Genomic DNA, 20,894 nt, shown 5'->3' with positions numbered 1-20,894 from the left:
TGGATTCCTTAACATTGTATTTACTCTAGTTGTTGCTATTTCCAAGGTTGGAGTACTGTTATGGCAATTTTTTTTATATTTATTTTTATCCTGATGAGTACTATCATTGTCTGTATTTTCAGAGATGTATAGGCACAGAGCTATAGATGGAAACGAGGAGTTAATTGCACAGACGGACAAAACACATTGAATAGTGCTCAGATTTGAAGTTGAGGGGTTAATTGCACACACAATGTGTTGTTGCCACTCCCATAGTTGTTTGTATCTCCATGAGAAGGGAATGCTATGGAGGTTTGAGCTTAGCACAGCTGGCTAGTGATTGCTGACCTTGGAAGGGGTTAACGGCTCAGAGGCAGAGTGTTGATAAGTCTGGTTGCTGGGCCCTGCAGTCACCCCCCAAGATGAAGTTAGAAGGGAGAAAACATACATCGGGGTGTGACTGGACAGCAACTTGAATCATCACATTAAGGGCTCATTTACACTTGCTTCGTCTTCAACACACATTGACGGCTAGTTTACACTTGCTTCTAAACAAAGCTTCGGACAGGCTTTGTTAAAGCTCTCTGAATGCCAGTCAAAGCCACGTCACTAAATAAAATGGTTAGCTTACAGTCCTGTTCACATCTTGCTTTTGCTTTGCTTCAGCTTCACTTCAAAAATTATACCGCATGTAGCTTCTGTGGTGCTTCAAAGCGTCTTCAAAGCCTCCATAGAAGTCTATGGCAAAGCCCCACTGAAGCCCCACCGAAGCCTCATCGAAGCCCCATGAAGCCTCACTAAAGCCTTACCGAAGCCCCACCGAAGCTCCACCAAAGCCATATCGAAGCCCCACCGAAGCCTCTTCGAAGCACCAAGCAAAAGCAAGGTGTAAACAGGACTGTAAGATAACCATTTTATTTAGTGACACAGGCTTTAACTGCCGTTCAGAGAGCTTTAACAAAGCCATGTTTTGAAGCAAGTGTAAACTAGCCCCTGTTGAAGTCCAATTGGACGAAACGCGTCGGAAAAGGTACACTTTTCCCTACACTTTATTTTATCCTATGTGATCACGCTTTTAATTGTTTTGCTTATTGGTGTGACCCAATAAATTTATCTTTTGATCCGCACTATTGGCGCATTTAATTTTTTCCCCCCATACGAGATTCGGATACCTCCATCTTTCCCTCATGGTTCCTCTTGATCGATGGTCATCATACTGACTGGTGGAGCGGAGAGGAGATGTCCCTTGAGATCCGGGACTCCCTTCAGGTCATCCTCCCCTTTGGATCTCTAAGCCTGCTTGATTCGGTGTCGCTGACATTCGAATCCACCCGTTCTGGTAAGAGTATTCCATCTATTTCCAACTCAAGATTTCCATGCTGATGAATCATAGATCAGAAGATCTCCCATTCACATTGGATTTATATTTTACTTTTTACACTATGGGACTTCATTGTTTCACCTAGTCATACTCATGTCTTAGTTTATAATATACATGAGCTATTGAACTTTATTCATCACTTTGGTCTGCCTTTTATGTCCCAGTGGGCTGCACCTTCTGGTGCTCGTGAATGTGATCGCAGATCACAGGTGGCCAGCGGCGATCGTGCCCATAGGCCACGGGCATCGGGACCCACGCCGTGCAGCGGGTGTGCGCGTGCGTCCCCCAAGCGTCTCCTTAAGGGTACGACGTACCCATATGGGGTTTTGCCCAGCAGTGCCATTCTGCCGCACTATATACAGTGGGGACGGAAAGTATTCAGACCCCCTCAAATTTTTCACTCTTTGTTATATTGCTAAAATCATTTAAGTTCATTTTTTTCCTCATTAATGTACACACAGCACCCCATATTGACAGAAAAACACAGAATTGTTGACATTTTTGTAGATTTATTAAAAAAGAAAAACTGAAATATCACATGGTCCTAAGTATTCAGACCCTTTGCTCAGTATTTAGTAGAAGTACCCTTTTGATCTAATACAGCCATGAGTCTTTTTAGGAAAGATGCAACAAGTTTTTCACACCTGGATTTGGGGATCCTCTGCCATTCCTCTTTGCAGATCCTCTCCAGTTCTGTCAGGTTGGATGGTAAACATTGGTGGACAGCCATTTTTAGGTCTCTCCAGAGATACTCAATTGGGTTTAAGTCAGTGCTCTGGCTGGGCCATTCAAGAACAGTCACGGAGTTGTTGTGAATAGGGTGACCACATTTCCAAACTGCCATTCAGGGACACCCCCCCCCGGGGGGGTTAGGTTGGGGGATGGGAGAATGTAGGTTGATGGGAAATTTGGAGGCGGGTGATTTGTCGGGCGAATGGCTGGTGTTGGCACTTAAATCATCCCAGCACCATGCTTGATATGGTGTCAGGATGATTGAAGCACATTGTTTCTATTACTACATTATAATATATAATGAAATAGTTCAACTCACCATAATGCAGAATCAGTGGGAACCGTAAGCTTGTCACTTGCCACTGTTACCTGCTGCCAGATGCAGTGTGTCACTTGTCACCTTCATATGCCACGGCAGCCTGCCCACCTTAGAGTGTCGCTTGCCACCACAGCCTGCCACCAGTCTAACACACCAGTGCCCTGACCTCCCCAGGGAAGGTGGACCCCCCCCCTGCCGCTGTGGCTCCTCCCAGTGGCAGTGTGGCACAGGGGTTGGGGAGTCCCCTGCTTTAAAGCATGCTGGAGCCCGGAGATGATAGAGGAGGTTTGTGCCAGCAGACGTCCATGGTGAAGGCAGGGCTGGCCCAGAGATGATAGAGGTGGGTGGAGTTGACATCCATGGTGGAGGCGGAGCCTGCACAAGCCCGGAGAAGATAGAGGAGGTGGGTGGGTGCCACTGTGACAGTACGGGGGGGTGGGTGGGGCATTACAGGACCACATTATATTAGCAAGTCCTCTATGCCTAGCCCTCCCTTCTTCTGGCAGCACATGGTGAGGTATGTAAGGGTCATGGCATAGGAGTGGGCTAACTGGCAGGGCATTAGAAGAGAGAAGCAGGCAGAAGTATGGGTGTTCGGTGTATGATTGTTCTCCTTGCAGGCAGCACATGGTGGGATGTGTAAGGGGCAATCATGGCACAAGAGGGGGCACCATGGCAGGGCATTAGAAGCGAGAATCAGCAGGCAGAAGTATGGGTGTTCAGTGTATGATTGCTCTCCCTGCAGGCAGCAAATGGTGGGGTGTATGGAGCAGTCAGGGCACATAGGGGGGAGATCCCTGGCAGAGCAGGAGAGGAGGTGCCATAGGTGGGGGTGACAGGAGAAGAGGGGGGACCCAGAGAAGGTCTGTGAGTTCTCTGTAGGTGGTGGGCTGGTGGGAGGGGAGAAGTTAAAGAAACCTGCTAATGGAGGGGGGAGTGATGCAGGGAGAGGTGAGTGCAGTGTGGACTGAGATGCTGCAGGAGGGGAGAAGCAATGCTGAGTGAAGGGAATCCCGGAACTGGAAGGAGAGATGATCCCTGGAGAAGATGCTGCCAGTGATCTGGTGGTGCAGTGATCTGACACGGTGAGTCCTGGACTGTACACTGCGGGCTGTGCTGCATGCAGATCTGTGGAGGCGGAGCCGGTCTGGAGATGATAGAGGAGGTGGGTGGAGTGGGGGCATCCATGGTGGAGGTGGAGCCGGCCGTGCAGAGAGCACTAGGCGTGGAGGGGGTGGAAGTTAACTCCTCCTCCACTTTGAATGCAGGGCAGGGAGTCCCGGCCGTTACATAACTGGTTGTTAGACGCCAGGCGGCTGTAGCAACCAGTGGCCTGGCCATTAGAAGAGTCACTCAGATGATGGTGGAGGCGGAGCGAGCGCCAGCGCTATAGCGGGGTTTGCTCCTCTCTGTCAGCTTCATTCCGGGACACTGTATTGTCCCGGAATGAAGGTGCCCAGGACCTGGGACAGACCTGCCGATTGCGGTACTGTCCCGGGCAGTCCGGGACATGTGGTAACCCTAGTTGTGAAGCCACTCCTTCGTTATTTTAGCTGTGTGCTTAGGGTCATTGTCTTGTTGGAAGGTAAACCTTCGACCCAGTCTAAGGTCCTGAGCACTCTGGGGAAGGTTTTCATCCAGGATATCCCTGTACCTGGCCACATTCATCTTTCCCTCGATTGCAACTAGTCTTCCTGTCCCCGCAGCTGAAAAACACCCCCACAGCATGATGCTGCCACTACCATGCTTCACTGTTGGGACTGTATTGGACAGGTGATGAGCAGTGCCTGGTTTTCTCCACACATACCGCTTAGAATTAAGGCCAAAAAGTTCTATCTTGGTCTCATCAGACCAGAGAATCTTATTTCTCACCATCTTGAAGTCCTTCAGGTGTTTTGTAGCAAACTCCATGCGGGCTTTCATGTGTCTTGCACTGAGGAGAGGCTTCCGTCGGGCCACTCTGCCATAAAGCCCCGACTGGTGGAGGGCTGCAGTGATGGTTGACTTTCTACAACTTTCTCCCATCTCCCGACTGCATCTCTAGGGCTCAGCCACAGTGATCTTTGGGTTCTTCTTTACCTCTCTCACCAAGGCTCTTCTCCCCCGATAGCTCAGTTTGGCCGGACGGCCAGCTCTAGGAAGGGTTCTGGTCGTCCCAAACATCTTCCATTTAAGGATTATGGAGGCCACTGTGCTCTTAGGACCTTAAGTGCAGCAGAAATTTTTTTATAACCTTGGCCAGATCTGTGCCAGATCTGTGCCTTCCCTGAGCTCTTCAGGCACTTTCCTTTGACCTCATGATTCTCATTTGCTCTGACATGCACTGTGAGCTGTAAGGTCTTATATAGACAGGTGTGTGACTTTCCTAATCAAGTCCAATCAGTATAATCAAACACAGCTGGACTCAAATGAAGGTGTAGAACCATCTCAAGGATGATCAGAAGAAATGGACAGCACCCTAGTTAAATATATGAGTGTCACAGCAAAGGGTCTGAATACTTAGGACCATGTGATATTTCCGTTTTTCTTTTTTAATAAATCTGCAAAAATGTCAACAATTCTGTGTTTTTCTGTCAATATAAGAAAAAAAAAATGAACTTAAATTATTTTAGCAAATGGCTGCAATATAACAAAGAGTGAAAAATTTAAGAGGGTCTGAATACTTTCCGTCCCCACTGTAGACGTGAGCCAGTCAGTTAAAGAGGAAGTAAACCCTGATAGGTTTGACTTTTTTCCCCCTGCTAAGTAAAAGCATAATGGGCTAGTATGGGTTGCGTTGCATACTAGCCCATTAAGTGGCACTTACCTGCAAACGAAGCTCGCGCTGTCCCCGCTGGTGGACGCATCCATCTTCGCACTCTTCCTTCCGGGGCAGCAGACTCCGGCTCTGTAACTGGCAGAGTCGGGTGACGTCACTCCCGTGCATGCATGCAAGAGCCGTCAATCACGGTACTTGCTAGTGAAGAAACACCACAAAGACCGTTTCTTCACAGCGCATCAGCGCAGTGTACAGCAAATATCTCCTAAACGGTGCACGTTTAGGAGATATTTACAGTACCTATAGGTAAGCCTTATTCTAGTGACACAGAGAGGTTTATATTGCAGATTACAAATTCTTAAATGTGATGGCTGCTTTTGTTTTCTTTTTTAGGCATTCTTTCCTTTTTCATCTGGTGATCTGGTCAGTAAGTCTGAGACAAACCATTTAACACTGACAGGGGTGCTTACAATTGTCAGCTTTTATCCCATATTTAAAAAAAAGCTGTTGCTGTAACTGCTTAAAAGGTGTTAGCTGGAATTTCACTTAAATTTGTTAGTGTATTTAAATTGCACAATCCACCTTACACTACCCTCCCCCTAGACTGACATTTCTGCTGTCCAATGGTGTCTCTGCTGCACCTTTATCAAAGTGTAGATACTAATACCGGATATGTGTTACTGGCCAGATCACTAAGTGAAAACATAAAAAATAAAACAATGAATGCAGCCACCCCACCTAATGATTAGTAAGATGCAATATATTATATCTTTGATTGTGGGATAATTCCACTTTAAGGGAGGGGAAGTACAAAGAAGACTCTCTGGGACCTTTATTGACAGTATGTTATATGTGATAGAGATTGCAATAATTTCATTTTAGTTTTGTTCATTAACAATTGTGTATAACTGATTGTGTACAACAAATGGGGTAGATCATGCTCTTTTACAGGTGCTTGGGCAGTATGGACTGAAAATAAAGTCCTAAATATACAGTATGTGCCTTAAAAATATAGTTCTGAGTAGATGTTGGTGCAATGAATTTCAATCTCCATCCACAAATCTGTCTATACCCCCACCCCTTCTCCCAACCAACAACACCACCACAATTTTTACAGTTTTGGAAATAAGAATAATTTCCAGAATAGTAAAGTTTTTCTCATATTTTTAATTTGTTATTGATATCACTTTGCCCAGTCAATAATGGAACAGTCCAGCCAGCAGGAATGTAGCCACTGATTTGGTTCTTACTTGATCAAAGATGCCATTTGGTCCAATGAGTCTCGTCCTTGCAAAGGCATTTATATGTAGGGTGTAGCGAAGGTGTGGAATTATCAGCTAGGAAAAAAAAACAAAAAACATACACTTAAGAAATGTTTGCTGTAGGTTAGACAGTAAAAACATCATTGTAGGGCAGTGGTTCTCAACCTTTCTAGTGCCGTGACCCCTTGATAAAATTTCCCAAGTTGTGGGGACCCCTAACAGTAAAATTATTTTCGTTGGTCATTTCATTGCTGTAATTTTGCGACTGTTATGAATCGAAATATAAATATCTGATATGCAAGATGTATTTTCATTCCTACAAATTTAACATTTTAAAGCGTAGTGATCAATCACAAAAACAATCTGTAATATACAGCGCAAAATATTTATTTAACATATAAGTTACAAATGAATAAAATGCCCCACCGAGAGACAGGGTAAGTGCCAGGCAGACGGCGGGCAGGCAGCGGGGCACAGTGGGAGCATTGATATGGCACGGGGCAGCATTTGATGGTACAGTGGGAGCATTTGATATGGCACAGTGACTGCGTTTGATGGGCACAGTGGCTGCGTTTGATGGGCACAGTGACTGCGTTTGATGGGCACAGTGGCTGCTTTTGATGGCACAAAGGCGGCAATTGATGGGCACAGTGGTGACAATTGATGAGCACAGTGGCGGCGCTTGATGGCACAGTGGCTGCGTTTGATGGCACAGTGGCGGCGTTTGATGGCACAGTGGCTGCGTTTGATGGCACAGTGGCTGCGTTTGATGGCACAGTGGCGGCAATTGATGAGTACAGTGGCTGTGTTTGATGGCACAGTGGCGGCAATTGATGGCACAGTTGTGGCGTTTGATGGCACAGTGGGGGCGTTTGATGGCAAAGTGGCAGCGTTTGATGGCACAGTGGCGGCGTTTGAAGGCACAGTGGCGGCGTTTGATGGCACAGTGGCAGCGTTTGATGGCACAGTGGCTGCGTTTGATGGCACAGTGGCGGCGTTTGATGGCACAGTGGGGGCATTTGATGGCACAGTGGCGGCAATTGATGTACAAAAATGCTATCTCTGACTTACCAAATCACTGGTGTTAAGTCAGAATCAGCAAGCCGTCTGTGTTTCGTTTGGTCGCCGCCATCTTGGTAGACTCGTCCTCAGCAAGTGGACTTCGGTGGGTGTAAAAAGATGTCCGCTTGCCAACTTCTAAGTGTAGCCTCACTGTGGAAAGAGAGTACTAAGATGGCGCTGACGGAACGTCACTTCCGTGCGGTCTCTCCTCTCCCAGAAGTGACATCTCGCTGGCAGCATTCGCGCCCCCCTGGCAAATTGGCAATCGACCCCCCAGGGGGTCGCAACCCCCAGGTTGAGAACAGCTGTTGTAGGGTATTATTGCCTTCTAACCATTAAAAGCTGAACCATCATGAAAAATATATCTATCTAACCTGGTTTCACTAGCATTACGTATAAATAACTAATCCCCATTTTAACTGAATGCTTTTGGAAATTTTTTCTCCAAAAACAGGGTCTCACCATGCTTTCTATAAGTAGAAATGAGTCTGGTTCACATCAGGGTGTTAGGAATGATCTTGCAGATGTGTCATTTAAAGAGGTTGTAAAGGCATTCTATGCATGAAGGTAAAAAACCTTCAGTGTGCAGCTCCCCCCTCACCCCTCCCCCAATACTTACTCAACCCCGATCTCGATCCCGGGTCTCTCCCTCCTAAATTGCTGAGATGCAGCAGCAAGAGCCATTGGCTCCCGCTGCTATCAATCACAGCCAGTGAGGCGGGAGAGGCGCTGAGCTATGCCCAACCCGGGAGCGAGCACGCACTAGTGCACCCACAGCAAGCGGCCTGCTAAGGGGGAGGGGCCAAGATTGCCAGCAGAGGACCTGAGAAGAGGAGGATCGGGTTGCTCTGCGCAAAACCACTGCACAAAGCAGGTAAGTATGACATGTTTGGTTTTTTGTTTGTTTATTTTTTTTTATAAAAAGGTTTTCCTTTATCACTTTAACAGTCGTAGGGAAAACACACTGCTTATCCTACATACTTAGTAATGCCCACACCATGCCTTAAAGCTGAATGCCAGGCACACAGCCTTTCAATAAATGTATTCCTTAATAGCTATAAGGAATATAAAATAAGGGATATAAATCCACTTTGTGTACACCAAATGCCTTTGCAAACCCAAATTGTAGCAAGTTAGGCAGCAGTGACATCATCAATATACTGCACATAGCCTGTGCAGAGAGCAGAGCTGTGGGAGGGGCCTAGCAGGTCCATCCACTACAGGCTGTATGTAGAAAACACCAGGCATGGGGCGGATACAAGACCAGCCACACTGCACAAGGACAGAGAGCAGCAGTCACTGGTCTTTATTATACCCAATGTGGGGCCTGGCAGAATATGTTTGCCATTGCCTCTAGCAAACAACCACAACTCAGAGTTTCATCATGACACTGTGGGGATTGTGGACTGTACCATCTCAGTGGGGGAAGAACCCAAAGCTTGTGCTGAGAGTGAGGTGACTTTTTTCACTTCATCTGGGAACTGAGGGGTTAACTGCAAATCTCAGGACTGATTGCATGAACTGGGGGAGAAGAGAGCACAAACCCCAGGAGCTACAAGATCAGGAGAACAATTGGGAGGAGTTGCCACTTGCTGCTGCCCCAGAAAGTCCCTGTGTTTTTCTGGTGCTGGACAGAGCGACAACCTGCATGTCGCTGCACTAGAGGATGAAAGTTTAGGGACATGGCCAGATCTCTGCCTGGGTCAGCTGCTGTTGGGTGATATGGTGTTTGCTGCTAGTGCCCTGTAGTCCAAAAACTTGTTGATGGACACTGGCATTTGTTTGTAGCCATGCAGTCGCTTCGTGCTATACACAGCTGGAGATCATGAAGTGCTGGGTATGCTGTGTCACTAGTGTGGAGCACTGGCTGTGCATTTCTGCCTGAATTGTGGGGAGTACCTGTTTAAAGCTGAATAATCTTCTGTGCCGTCTCGTGCATACAGAGTTTATTAGGCCACAGATATTGCTACAGAGGAGGCCAATACTGCACTGCCCACTGTGAGTGTCCTGCCTAGAGATGTTGCTACTGCTGCTAGAGAAGTGCCATCTACAGACACCACCACTAATGTGAGTACTGCACCTGTCCCATCCAGAACAGATTCAGCTATGTTAAGGCTTCACGCTGCTGCGATCGAGCCCTGCCACAAAGACCATCTAGGCCAGAACCAGAAAGAGGCCCGGGCAGGAACGTTACAAGGGGTGGGTCGGAAGGGGTACCTGCCCTGGGCGGTGTCTTAATCTGTGGTGGGGGGCGCACTGGGCGCTTCGGTAGCTGCTCCTGCCTCACTAACAGGAGTGACTGTGTATTCACTGTATATTACTAACAGGAGTGACTGTGTATTCACCGCATATCTACGGATTTCCCGACTCCTCCTCAGTTCATCCAATGCTGCCTTATCTCTGCTATTTACTGCAGCTAATAATCACTCTCTCCTCTAGCAAGCTTCACTCCTGCCCTTAATTGCTCTCCTGCCAGCGGACACTTCATCTTTTTTCCTGTTACTCTCACTATGGTCTGGCTCATCTCCACTCCACCTCTATACCTCTCTCTCTACCTTTCCTGCAGGATCATCACAGTAAGTCAGCACCGATCCTCCTTGCTCCTCTGCCTTGTTCTTATCTGCTGTCCCCTCCATAAATCTTCACTACACCTATCCTGCAGCCTCTAGTCTCAGCTAGCATTCCACTCACTGATCTTACACCCTTTTCCATCCCAGTTTGCTTTTAGCTCTTGTAATTGTGCTGTCCCCATGATGCAGCCTAGCACAGGCTCTGAACTCTATCACTTAGCTCTTTATTAGCACATACTCTTATCACCCCGACCTCCTCACCAATTCACTTTTTTCTCATCTTTTAGCCCCTGTTCACATTGGAGCCATTTATCATGCAATTTGACAAGTCACATCCTATTTCCAGCAATAACAGTGTTCAAATCGATGAGACGCCGAATTTGCGGTGCCACATCAATTTGAAAAAGTAGTACATGCACTACTTTTGCAATTTCGGGTGCAACTTCAATAGACATCCATGCATGAAGCCACACAGATGTCTTTAAAGTCGCACCCAAAGTCACACTGAGATGAGGCTTTTAAATCATGCAATTTCAGGTAGAGTCACACAAAGCCACAGTAAATGTGAACGGGGGTTAATACGGGTTCACACTGGTGCACTGTGTTTTGGCCACACCACGATTGTGTGTGCGGTTTACCTGCAGTTTTAGGTGCGCTCGCATTAAATTCCATTAGACTGTTTTCATGAATGCAAATCACAGTCTCCCATGCTGCATCTTTGATGCGCATTCAGAAAACACACAGGCCAATAGAATTCATCAGCACACCTAAAACTGCAGGTAAACCGTGTTAGGAGGGTATTGAATTATGCGCTGGAAGCTTCTTGTATTCAGCAATAAGCTTTACTTTCATGGAGAAATACATTACATGCCTTTTATCATTGAACAGGAAGAGAACAACAAACAAGTGCATATAACACATAAAGGATGGTACTTCCTCTAATTACCTTATATCATAGAATTACATGAACTATACACTATAATACTACAGTGCCACCTGCTGCAAAGATAGGTATCATGCATACAGTATTGTCAGTCTATTAGCAACCATGCTGTTCTTTCCAACACCCCTTCTCAACAGCATGTGCTTTGTCAAATTTTATTCAGCTTCTTCTGCAAATAACTCTAACGTTCCTTCAACAAAGGCTTGGTGAGTGCATTGGCAGTCATCTCCTCTGATGAACAATATTGAATAACAATAACATCTTGCTCTTTATTGTCCCTCAGTAGGTGATACTTGATGTTGATGTGTTTGGTCTTAGGATTGACCCTTTCTGATTGTGTAAGCTTTATATATCCCTGGTAGTCTTCAAAATGGGAATACTGCATTCCAGTGACGCTGACAGGGAGCTGAGACATAGCCCACTGCTGCGGCTATGTCTGGTCTTCTCACAGTGGCAACATATAGCAGCTTACCGATTGCTCTGCAATGCATGTCATTGTTGGGTAGCAAGTTTTCTGCTTCATTGCTCTTTAGTTTTCACTTACTTTGAATCTTGCATATGGAATTAAGAGGTAAGTAAGCCTTGGGAGCTACCCTGCGTGTTCACTTAAGACTTCTGGTGATGAAAAATATATAAAGCCAGCTTCTGACACTGTTCACAACCCCATGTAAAGTGCAAAATAAATGTAAATTAATAAATGTTGCGCTGTGCTCTAAATCAATAAATCCAGTGGGTTGATATAACCAATCATAAATAGTGCAAAAATCACTTAATCCAATATAGAAAAATATGACAATAATTATACTGATATAATATATCTTCCCATTAAGTGCAATATTGTGCTAATAATTTCCCTAAGTGTCTGTCCTTCCTGATTTCTTTAATATATATAAGTCCATATGATTGTGCTGCAAACATAACTAGTTGTGCCACCACTCTCGTTCTCCCCAACCCCCCCCCCCCGGTTTGGTGTTATCCTCACCTCAGGGAGTGTGGCCTCACAAATAAGTTTGGTCAATATGCGCTGCTGAGCCACCCCTGGGCCCTTTGATGGGTAAATCTACATGCTCCTGTGCTGATCCTTTCAATGGGTATCCTCAGTGCATGCAATTAAGTAACAAGCTACATAGTGCTTATGTCGTAAAAAATACACTTCTCTTTATTTAAAATACAATAGATGTACTCACACTTTGTAGGTGCTTACAGCACACCAATCTATATAGTGCAGACACTGTAAATTCCCAAATGAAGCCATACAGGCATTTGTGTGTTCACAGCTCCTTGCTGAGCTGCTGCTGCTGCTTACACCTTACACCATCCTCTCCCCTCCCCTATGTGTGTCGACACAAGGGATCACATGTCTTCCTCAGGGGGATTGCTATAGCAAGCTACATAGTGCTATAGCATATTGCTAGCTCAGTGAGGAGCTGTGAACACACAAATGGCTGTACGGCTTCATTTGGGAATTTAGTGTCTGCACAATATAGATTGGTGCGCTATAAGCTCCTACAAAGTGTGAGTAAAACTATTGTATTTTAAATAAACAGAAGTGTTTTTTATTATGATATAAGCACTATGTAGTTTGTTTCTTAAGTGCAAGCACCAAGGATATCCATTGAAAGGATCAGCACAGGAGCCTGGAGATTTACCCAAGAAAGAGCCCAGGAGGGGCTCAGCAGCGCATATTGACCAACCTTAATTGTGAGGTCACACCCTGAGATGAGGATAGCGCCAAAAGGGGGGAACACGAGAGTAGTGGCACAACTATTTATGTTTGGAGCACATTCACATGGATTTATATAAATTAAAGAAATCACGAAGGACTGACACCTATGGACTTGGAAATTATTAGCACAATATTGCACTTACTGAGAAGATATATTATATCAGTTTAATTATTGTCATATTTTGCTACGGTATATTGGATTAAGTGATTCTTGCACTATATATGATTGGTTACATTAACCCATCGGATTTGTTGATTTAGAGCACAGCGCAATATTTATTGATTTACATTTATTTTGCATATGGAATTGTTTCAAGATTTCTGAGATTTGAGAAGATAACTTCCATCAGCTTCTCTCTCTATTTGGATTCCCAGATAGTAGCTAATGTTCCCTAGCTCTTTGATTTCAAAATGTTCTTTCAACTTATGAACTATCTGATTGTAATCCCCTTATTGTTCTAAACAGGTTATAATGTCATCAACATAGATAAGGATGTATAGCCATCTGTCTTCTTGATTCCTGGAGTAGAGACAGGGGTCTGCTTTACTTCTTGAGAATCCCTCTCTGGCAGTGGCGGACCGTCCATAGGGGGCGCCCGGGTGCCGCCCCCCCCCCCAAGCTTTTGACAAAAAAAAAAAAAAAATGGTCACTTTAAGAGTGTCCAGGCGCTGAACACACGGCAGTCTATGGGAAGCTTCCCAGCTTGCAATCAATCAGCTGATTGCAAGCTGGAAAGCTGATTTGCCTGTGTGCAGGGCGTGTGCAGGGCGCAAGCTGTGCGCCCGCACACACTCCCACTCGCCACTGATTTGTCCCTGGCTCCTGTCCTGCCTTTTTTATTGGCTGGGAACGGAGGGTGATTGGGCGGTGCTTTTTCGGCACTGCCGCGTCACTTCCAGTTTCCCAGCAGGCTCAATGACATTGTGACTTGTGGAGTGCGTGACTGCAACTATCCGGGACCGAGACCCTTTGATGTGAGACAGGGAGTGGATCACTGTGGCATGGATGGATGGATGGAGACAGAGCTGGCAGTGTACCAGAGACCAGGTTAGTGCGGGGATCGGAGAGGATTGCTGACCTTCTGTATTTACTCCCCCTCCCTGCATGTCTCTCTCTCTCCCGGTATCATGCTTCCGCCTCCTCGGACTCCTCTGCAGAGCGGCAAACCAAGTGTGACTGGTCCACAGTGAGTACTGTGTCCTACCGTGAGCCTGCCCCCCCCCCTCCCCCCTACTTCCCTCCAGCTCTGATCACTTTCACTTTTCTCAGCTGCTGCAGAGCTTCATGGAGGGGGAAGGGTGGGGCTGCTGAGTGTTGTTGTGCGTGGCAGTGACTGGCAGCTGTGGGGTTTCTTTCTTCTGACTGCATCTCCACCCTAACCAGCCCCCCTGACTGCATCTCCACCCTAAACACCCCCCCTGACTGCATCTCCACCCTAAACACCCCCCTGACTGCATCTCCACCCTAAACACCCCCCTAACTGCATCTCCACCCTAAACACCCCCTTGACTGCATCTCCACCCTAAACACCCCCCTGACTGCATCTCCTCCCTAAACACCCCCTGACTGCATCTCCTCCCTAAACACCCCTCTGACTGCATCTCCTCCCTAAACACCCCCCTGACTGCATCTCCTCCCTAAACACCCCCCCCCCGACTGCATCTCCACCCTAAACACCCCCTGACTGCATCTCCACCCTAAACACCCCCTCTGACTGCATCTCCACCCTAAACACCCCCTCTGACTGCATCTCCTCCCTAAACACCCCCCCCGACTGCATCTCCACCCTAAACACCCCCCCTGACTGCATCTCCACCCTAAACACCCCCCCTGACTGCATTTCCACCCTAAACACCCCCCGACTGCATCTCCACCCTAAACACCCCCCTGACTGCATCTCCACCCTAAACACCCCCCTGACTGCATCTTCACCCTAAACACCCCCCTGACTGCATCTCCACCCTAAACACCCCCCCAACTGCATCTCCACCCTAAACACCTCCCCGACTGCATCTCCACCCTAAACACCCCCCCGACTGCAACTCCACCCTAAGCACCCCCGCCTCTCCACCCTAAACACCCCCCCCTTGCCTCTCCACCCTAAACACCCCCCCTCCTTACCTCTCCACCCTAAACACCCCCCCCTCCTTACCTCTCCACCCTAAACACCCCCCTCCTTACCTCTCCACCCTAAACACCCCCCCTCCTTACCTCTCCACCCTAAACACCCCCCTCCTTGCCTCTCCACCCTAAACACCCCCCTCCTTGCCTCTCCACCCTAAACACCCCCCTGCATCTCCACCGTAAACACTCCCCCCTGCATCTCCACCCTAAACACCCACCCTCCCTGCATCTCCACCCTAAACACCCCCCTCCTTGCCTCTACACCCTAAACACCCCCCCCTTCCAGCATCTCCACCCTAAACACCCCCCTGCCTGCATCTCCACCCTAAACACCGCCCTCCCTACATCTCCACCCTAATCACCCCCAATCCCTGCCTCTCCACCCTAAACACCCCCCCTGCCTCTCTACCCTAAACAAATAACCTCTCTGTGTTTAATTATGGGGTTAGTATAAGGGAGGGAGTGCTGTGTAACAATGGGGGGTAATTTTGAGGAAGGGGTCCTGTGTAATGATGAGGAGAGGGATGGTGGTAGGAGGGATTGGTTTTGTTTAACCATGGGAGGTATCTACTCTGTCCCATAATGCTGAGCTGTATACTCTGTCCCGTGATGCTGGGGTTGTATACTCTGTCCCGTGATGCTGGGGTTGTATACTCTGTCCCGTGATGCTGGGGTTGTATACTCTGTCCCGTGATGCTGGGGTTGTATACTCTGTCCCGTGATGCTGAGCTGTATACTCTGTCCCGTGATGCTGGGGCTGTATACTCTGTCCCGTGATGCTGGGGCTGTATACTCTGTCCCGTGATGCTGGGGCTGTATACTCTGTCCCGTGATGCTGGGGCTGTATACTCTGTCCCGTGATGCTGGGGCTGTATACTCTGTCCCGTGATGCTGGGGCTGTATACTCTGTCCCGTGATGCTGAGGCTGTATACTCTGTCCCGTGATGCTGGGGCTGTATACTCTGTCCCGTGATGCTGGGGCTGTATACTCTGTCCCGTGATGCTGGGGCTGTATACTCTGTCCCGTGATGCTGGGGCTGTATACTCTGTCCCGTGATGCTGGGGCTGTATACTCTGTCCCGTGATGCTGGGGCTGTATACTGTGTTCTGTGATGCTGAGCTGTATACTTCTGACACTATGGGGTTGAATTACTAAAGGCAAATAGACTGTGCACTTTGCAGAGTGCAGTTGCCCTCTGCAGGTGCAATTGCTCCAGAGCTTAGTAAATGAGGTAAGGCTTCACTTTGCAAAGAGTACCCAATCCTGGTCAAGGAAAATTAAAAAAACAGCATTTTTTCTTGCACATGATTGGATGATGGAAGTCAGCAGAGCTTCTGCTCATTTACTAAGCTCTGGAGCAACTACTTTTGCAGAGGGCAACTGCACTTTGCAAAGTGCACAGTCTTTTTCCATTTAGTAAATCAACCCCAATGGGTGGAAGTTAGTGGAATAGAGGGGACGGAGTGGGTGGTTTCTGTAAGGGGTGGAGCTTATGACAAGTTGGATGGGTCAAAAGGGAGGGGCGGGGTCTGGTCCTAAAACTCCACCAGCCATCACTGCTCTCTGGTAAATACTTTGTTTACTTTCTCATTCCACATCCTTGCAGATTGTCTCCTTGCACAAACCCTGGTGGTTGCTCCATGTAAAAGTCTTCCTTAATGTCTCCATACAGGAAAGCAGTTTTAACGTCTAGGTGTTTCACTTGCATGTCCTTCCTGGCTTCAACGCTAAGAAGTGCTCTGATGATGGAGTGTTTTACGACGGAAGCGAATGTTTCATCGTAATCTTCACCGAATATCTGGGAGTAACTCTTGGCAACTAGTCTGGCTTTGTATTTGAGGATATTCCCTTCTGCATCTGACTTTACTTTGAAAGTCCACTTAAAAAGTGGATGGCATGGTGGGATTATTATGGTGCCCAGAATTTTTTTACAAGAAAACAGATTGTTAAAATTAAATTGATTTTATTACAAAAAATATTTTAAGAGGTAAATGCATTTCATTTACAATACAAATACATATAAGAGCATATACAGATATATTACAACCAGTGAGTGGAGGAATTGAATGAATCCCTACTAGTTTCGCCAATACATTGGCTTCTTCAGGGGATATAGTGGGTTGTAATTCTACAAAAGAAAAATTGAAATTAATGATAAAGTGTACAGAATATACAAAAACAGGGAGCAACGTCATGCGAACCATCAACAGAAGTACATGGAAGCTACACAGTGACGCCCAATTAATAGGTCCCAGCTAAGGTGGAATTAGTATCAACTGAGAATCGCACAATGAACCACCAGGGGGTCGCACAGGAAACCTCCAAAGTGGGGGCCAACTCCTTGCTGCCTTAGTGTGGCTACAGGGGGCTTAGTGGAAAGCCCTGGAGGATAACTGTGGAAATATATAATTATATTAAGTAAGGCTCTATAGCTCAGTTACAACAATAGGGGGAAAAAAAGGACAAAAAGGTCCTCAGTACTCACCAGCAACAAAAATGTATAAGTAACAAGATAGAACCGGGACGCTAAAAGGATCGATGAGAGTAAATCAATCACTGCTACTAGTAAGTCATGTAGATTGAAAAAACTAAATAGAATGGAAAAAAAAATATATGTAATAATCGCCAAAAACAACAAAGGCAAAAAAGCAAAAGATTTCCTTGATCATCTAAAGCAAGCTCACTAATAAATCCTACCTGTTGGATCAGCTGAGTAGACTAAGCTGCAAACAGGGAAATCGGGTACTTTCATCATTGGTTATGATGAAAGTGTGTAATGTACCACATCCAATGTGGTGTATGGGCCAGGAGAGTACAGCCAAAGTGCCTAAATGAAGCAAGGTAGTAAAGCGAAACATGGTTGTAAATATTTTTTTCCCTATACATTTCATTACACTGTTGTTACTAGTTTATTTTAATTTTATCTTATTTTTTCTTTGTAGGTAACGTCATGCGTTCCATTTTTCCATGGGTGCTTGGTTAATTAAGCGACTTGGCTTGGAGCATGTCTAGCCGTTTTCTATTCAGTTCTGCCCTCTCAATGTTTCCCAGCTTATTGATCCTTTGAATCGCTGCCTGCTCTGTGTCTCGTTCGGCCGTCAGCCCTTCCATTGTGCTGGGTCACTTCCATTGCAGCCCGTGGCTGTATGGACACCCAAGGGCTGGCCTTCACAGAAGGCCAGCCCGCCCTCCGGCTCGTCATCACCTCCCACTCCCCGCCATCTACCACAACGCCACTCTCCATCTGCATGCCCTGCCCCTGGAGCTGTGTGTTGGACATATACTGTCCTCCCGCGCCTCCGGAGGATCACAAGGCATCACGGATGTTGTAGGCAATTGTTTTCTGTCCCCTCCTGGTTGGCTGAAGTTTGTGGCCAATCAGGTGGGGGGGCTTTAAATAGGTGAAGCAATTGTCCATGATTGCGGACACACCGGGGACGCTACGCTGACCGTATTGAACAACAAGGTATATTCGCTATATGATTCCTCATATGCAGGGATAAGATATCACAGCACTGATTCACTTTACTACCTTACTTCATTTAGGCACTTTGGCTGTACTCTCCTGGCCCATACACCACATTGGATGTAGTACATTACACACTTTCATCATAACCAATGCTCCATTTGAAAGTACCCAATTTCCCTGTTTGCAGTTTAGTCTACTCAGCTGATCCAACAGGTAGGATTTATTAGTGAACTTGCTTTAGATGATCAAGGAAATCTTTTACCTTTTTGCCTTTGTTGTTTATTACATATATTTCTTTTTCCATTCTATTTAGTTTTTTCAATCTACATGACTTACTAGTAGCAGTGATTGATTTACTCTCATCGATCCTTTTAGGGTCCTGGTTCTATCTTGTTACTTATACATTTTTGTTGCTGGTGAGTACTGAGGACCTTTTTGTCCTTTTTTTTCCCCCTATTGTTATAACTGAGCTATAGAGCCTTACTTAATTATATATTTCCACAGTTATCCTCCAGGACTTTCCACTAAGCCCCCTGCAGCCACACTAAGGCAGCAAGGAGTTGGCCCCCACTTTAAAGGTTTCCCGTGCTACCCCCCTGGTGGTTCATTGGGCAGGTATGTGCGATTCTCAGTTGATACTAATTCCACCTTAGCTGGGACCTATTGATTGGGCGTCACTGTGTAGCTTCCATGTACTTCTGTTGATGGTTCGCATGATGTTGCTCCCTGTTTTTTGTATATTCTGTACACTTTATCATTTAATTTCAATTTTTCTTTTGTAGAATTACAACCCACTATATCCCCTGAAGAAGCCAATGTATTGGCGAAACTAGTAGGGATTCATTCGATTCCTCCACTCCCTGGTTGTAATATATCTGTATATGCTCTTATATGTATTTGTACTGTAAATGAAATGCACTTACCTTTTAAAATGATTTTTGTAATAAAATCAATTTAATTTTAACAATCTGTTTTCTTGTAAAAAAAATTCTGGGCACCGTAATAATCCCACCATTCCATCCACTTTTTCATTTACCTATTGGGATGAGGTGCCTTATTTAATTAAAAAAACACACACCATCAGCTCCACTTTTTCTTGAAAGTCCACTTACTTCCTATAGTTTTGCGGTTAGGAGGGAGCTCTGTGAGTGACAAGGTTTTATTTTCTTGAAGTGACTTTAATTCTTCTGCTGCTTTTCTTCATTTATTGGCTTCACGTTTTGGCAGTTTTTCTATTTCTTCCCAGGATGTTGGTTCAAGTATGCTGTGTGTTTTGACATTGAATGACAGCTTGCGGGGTGATATCCCCTTTGTAGTCCGAGTGGATCTCCTGACTTCAGGCAGTTCAGCAGGATCTGGTGGGGAACTTTGTTTAGGTATTGTGAGTTCCACCTCTTATTCTGACTCCTGCACAGGTTCACTTTGGTCGACCTTTTCTTCTTCTGGTTTGTTTGACATATTCACTTCACAGCTTTCAGGGATTGATGTTTCTGATGATGGGCTTGCATCAAAATAAACACTATTGCTTATTGTCACTTTGCAAGTCTTTAGGTGTAGGATTCTGTAACCCTTAGTTTGCTCACTGTAGCCTACTAGAATGCCCTCTATGGCTCTGTTCTCCAGCTTGAATAGCTTTTCACTTGGAATATAGGCATATGCTTTACATCCAAACACTCTGATGTGCCCTAAGCTAGGCTTTGATCCATGCCACATTTCGAATGGAGTATTTTTAATAGCTCTTGAGGGTAGTCTGTTCTGTAGGTAGTTTGCAGTCATGACTGCTTCTCCCCAGTACTTGTGAGGCAGGTTGGCATCCGGCAATATGCGCCCGGCCTTTTCTATAAGAGTGCCATTTTTCCTTTCTGCTACACTGTTTTGTTCAGAAGTGTATGGTGTGGTTGTCTGGTGTACTATTCCTTGTCTCTTCAGGTATGAGGCCACTTCCTGGTTTGCGTTAGAATTTGTTGCTAGACATGGCAACAAACTTTTGAAGTTTCTCTGATGTTTTATTCTTGTGTTTCATCAGATAGAGTAAGTAGTTGTGTACCTGGAATAATCATCAATGAAAGTCAGTAGATATCTGTTCCCGCCTGGCGTTGGAGTTTTCATTGGACCGCATACGTCATTGTGTATGATGTTTTTCTTTGAGACACCTGTGGAAGGGGAGCACGTGTGGCTTTTGCTTCAATGCAGCACTTGCATTTCATGAGCACTTTGCAAGGCGCTATTGTCAAATCTGGTATGCCTTTGTTTATAATGTTCTGTATAGCTTCTGAACTTCTGTGCCCCAGCCGCCTGTGCCATAAGTGAATACATTTGCTGTGTAGGTCATTACAGACTATAGTGGCTTGCTGGTCTGTGGTGATGATCTTGTATAGGTGATCATCCAGTTTTCCCTTTGTGAGGAATTGCTTATTATCATGAATTGTGCATTCATCACCATGGAACTTAACTGTGAGCCGTTGTTTGCAAGACTTTTCACTGATAGAAGGCTGTCTTCTAGTTCTAGAACATATAGCACTTTCTTTACAAGGATACTGTGTTTGTCTCCTTGTGGGGTAATGCAG

General features: G+C 46.1%; 1 protein-coding gene across 1 annotated transcript in view; it reads right to left on the bottom strand.

The window, feature by feature from the left end:
• The window catches only part of LOC141127240 (polyunsaturated fatty acid lipoxygenase ALOX15B-like), a 276,986-nt gene that overhangs the window by 61,500 nt on the left and 194,592 nt on the right, over window positions 1–20,894 (bottom strand). The window contains exon 10 of the mRNA XM_073613507.1: window positions 6,420–6,506. Coding sequence (XP_073469608.1) covers window positions 6,420–6,506 — 87 coding nt within the window. The remainder of the gene's footprint in view (window positions 1–6,419; window positions 6,507–20,894) is intronic.

This window comes from Aquarana catesbeiana, linkage group LG02 (genome assembly GCF_042186555.1).
Source record: "Aquarana catesbeiana isolate 2022-GZ linkage group LG02, ASM4218655v1, whole genome shotgun sequence".
In the NCBI taxonomy this organism is placed as follows: domain Eukaryota; kingdom Metazoa; phylum Chordata; class Amphibia; order Anura; family Ranidae; genus Aquarana; species Aquarana catesbeiana.
Note: the sequence above shows the minus strand (reverse complement) of the source record. Positions and strands in the feature narration are given on the sequence as shown.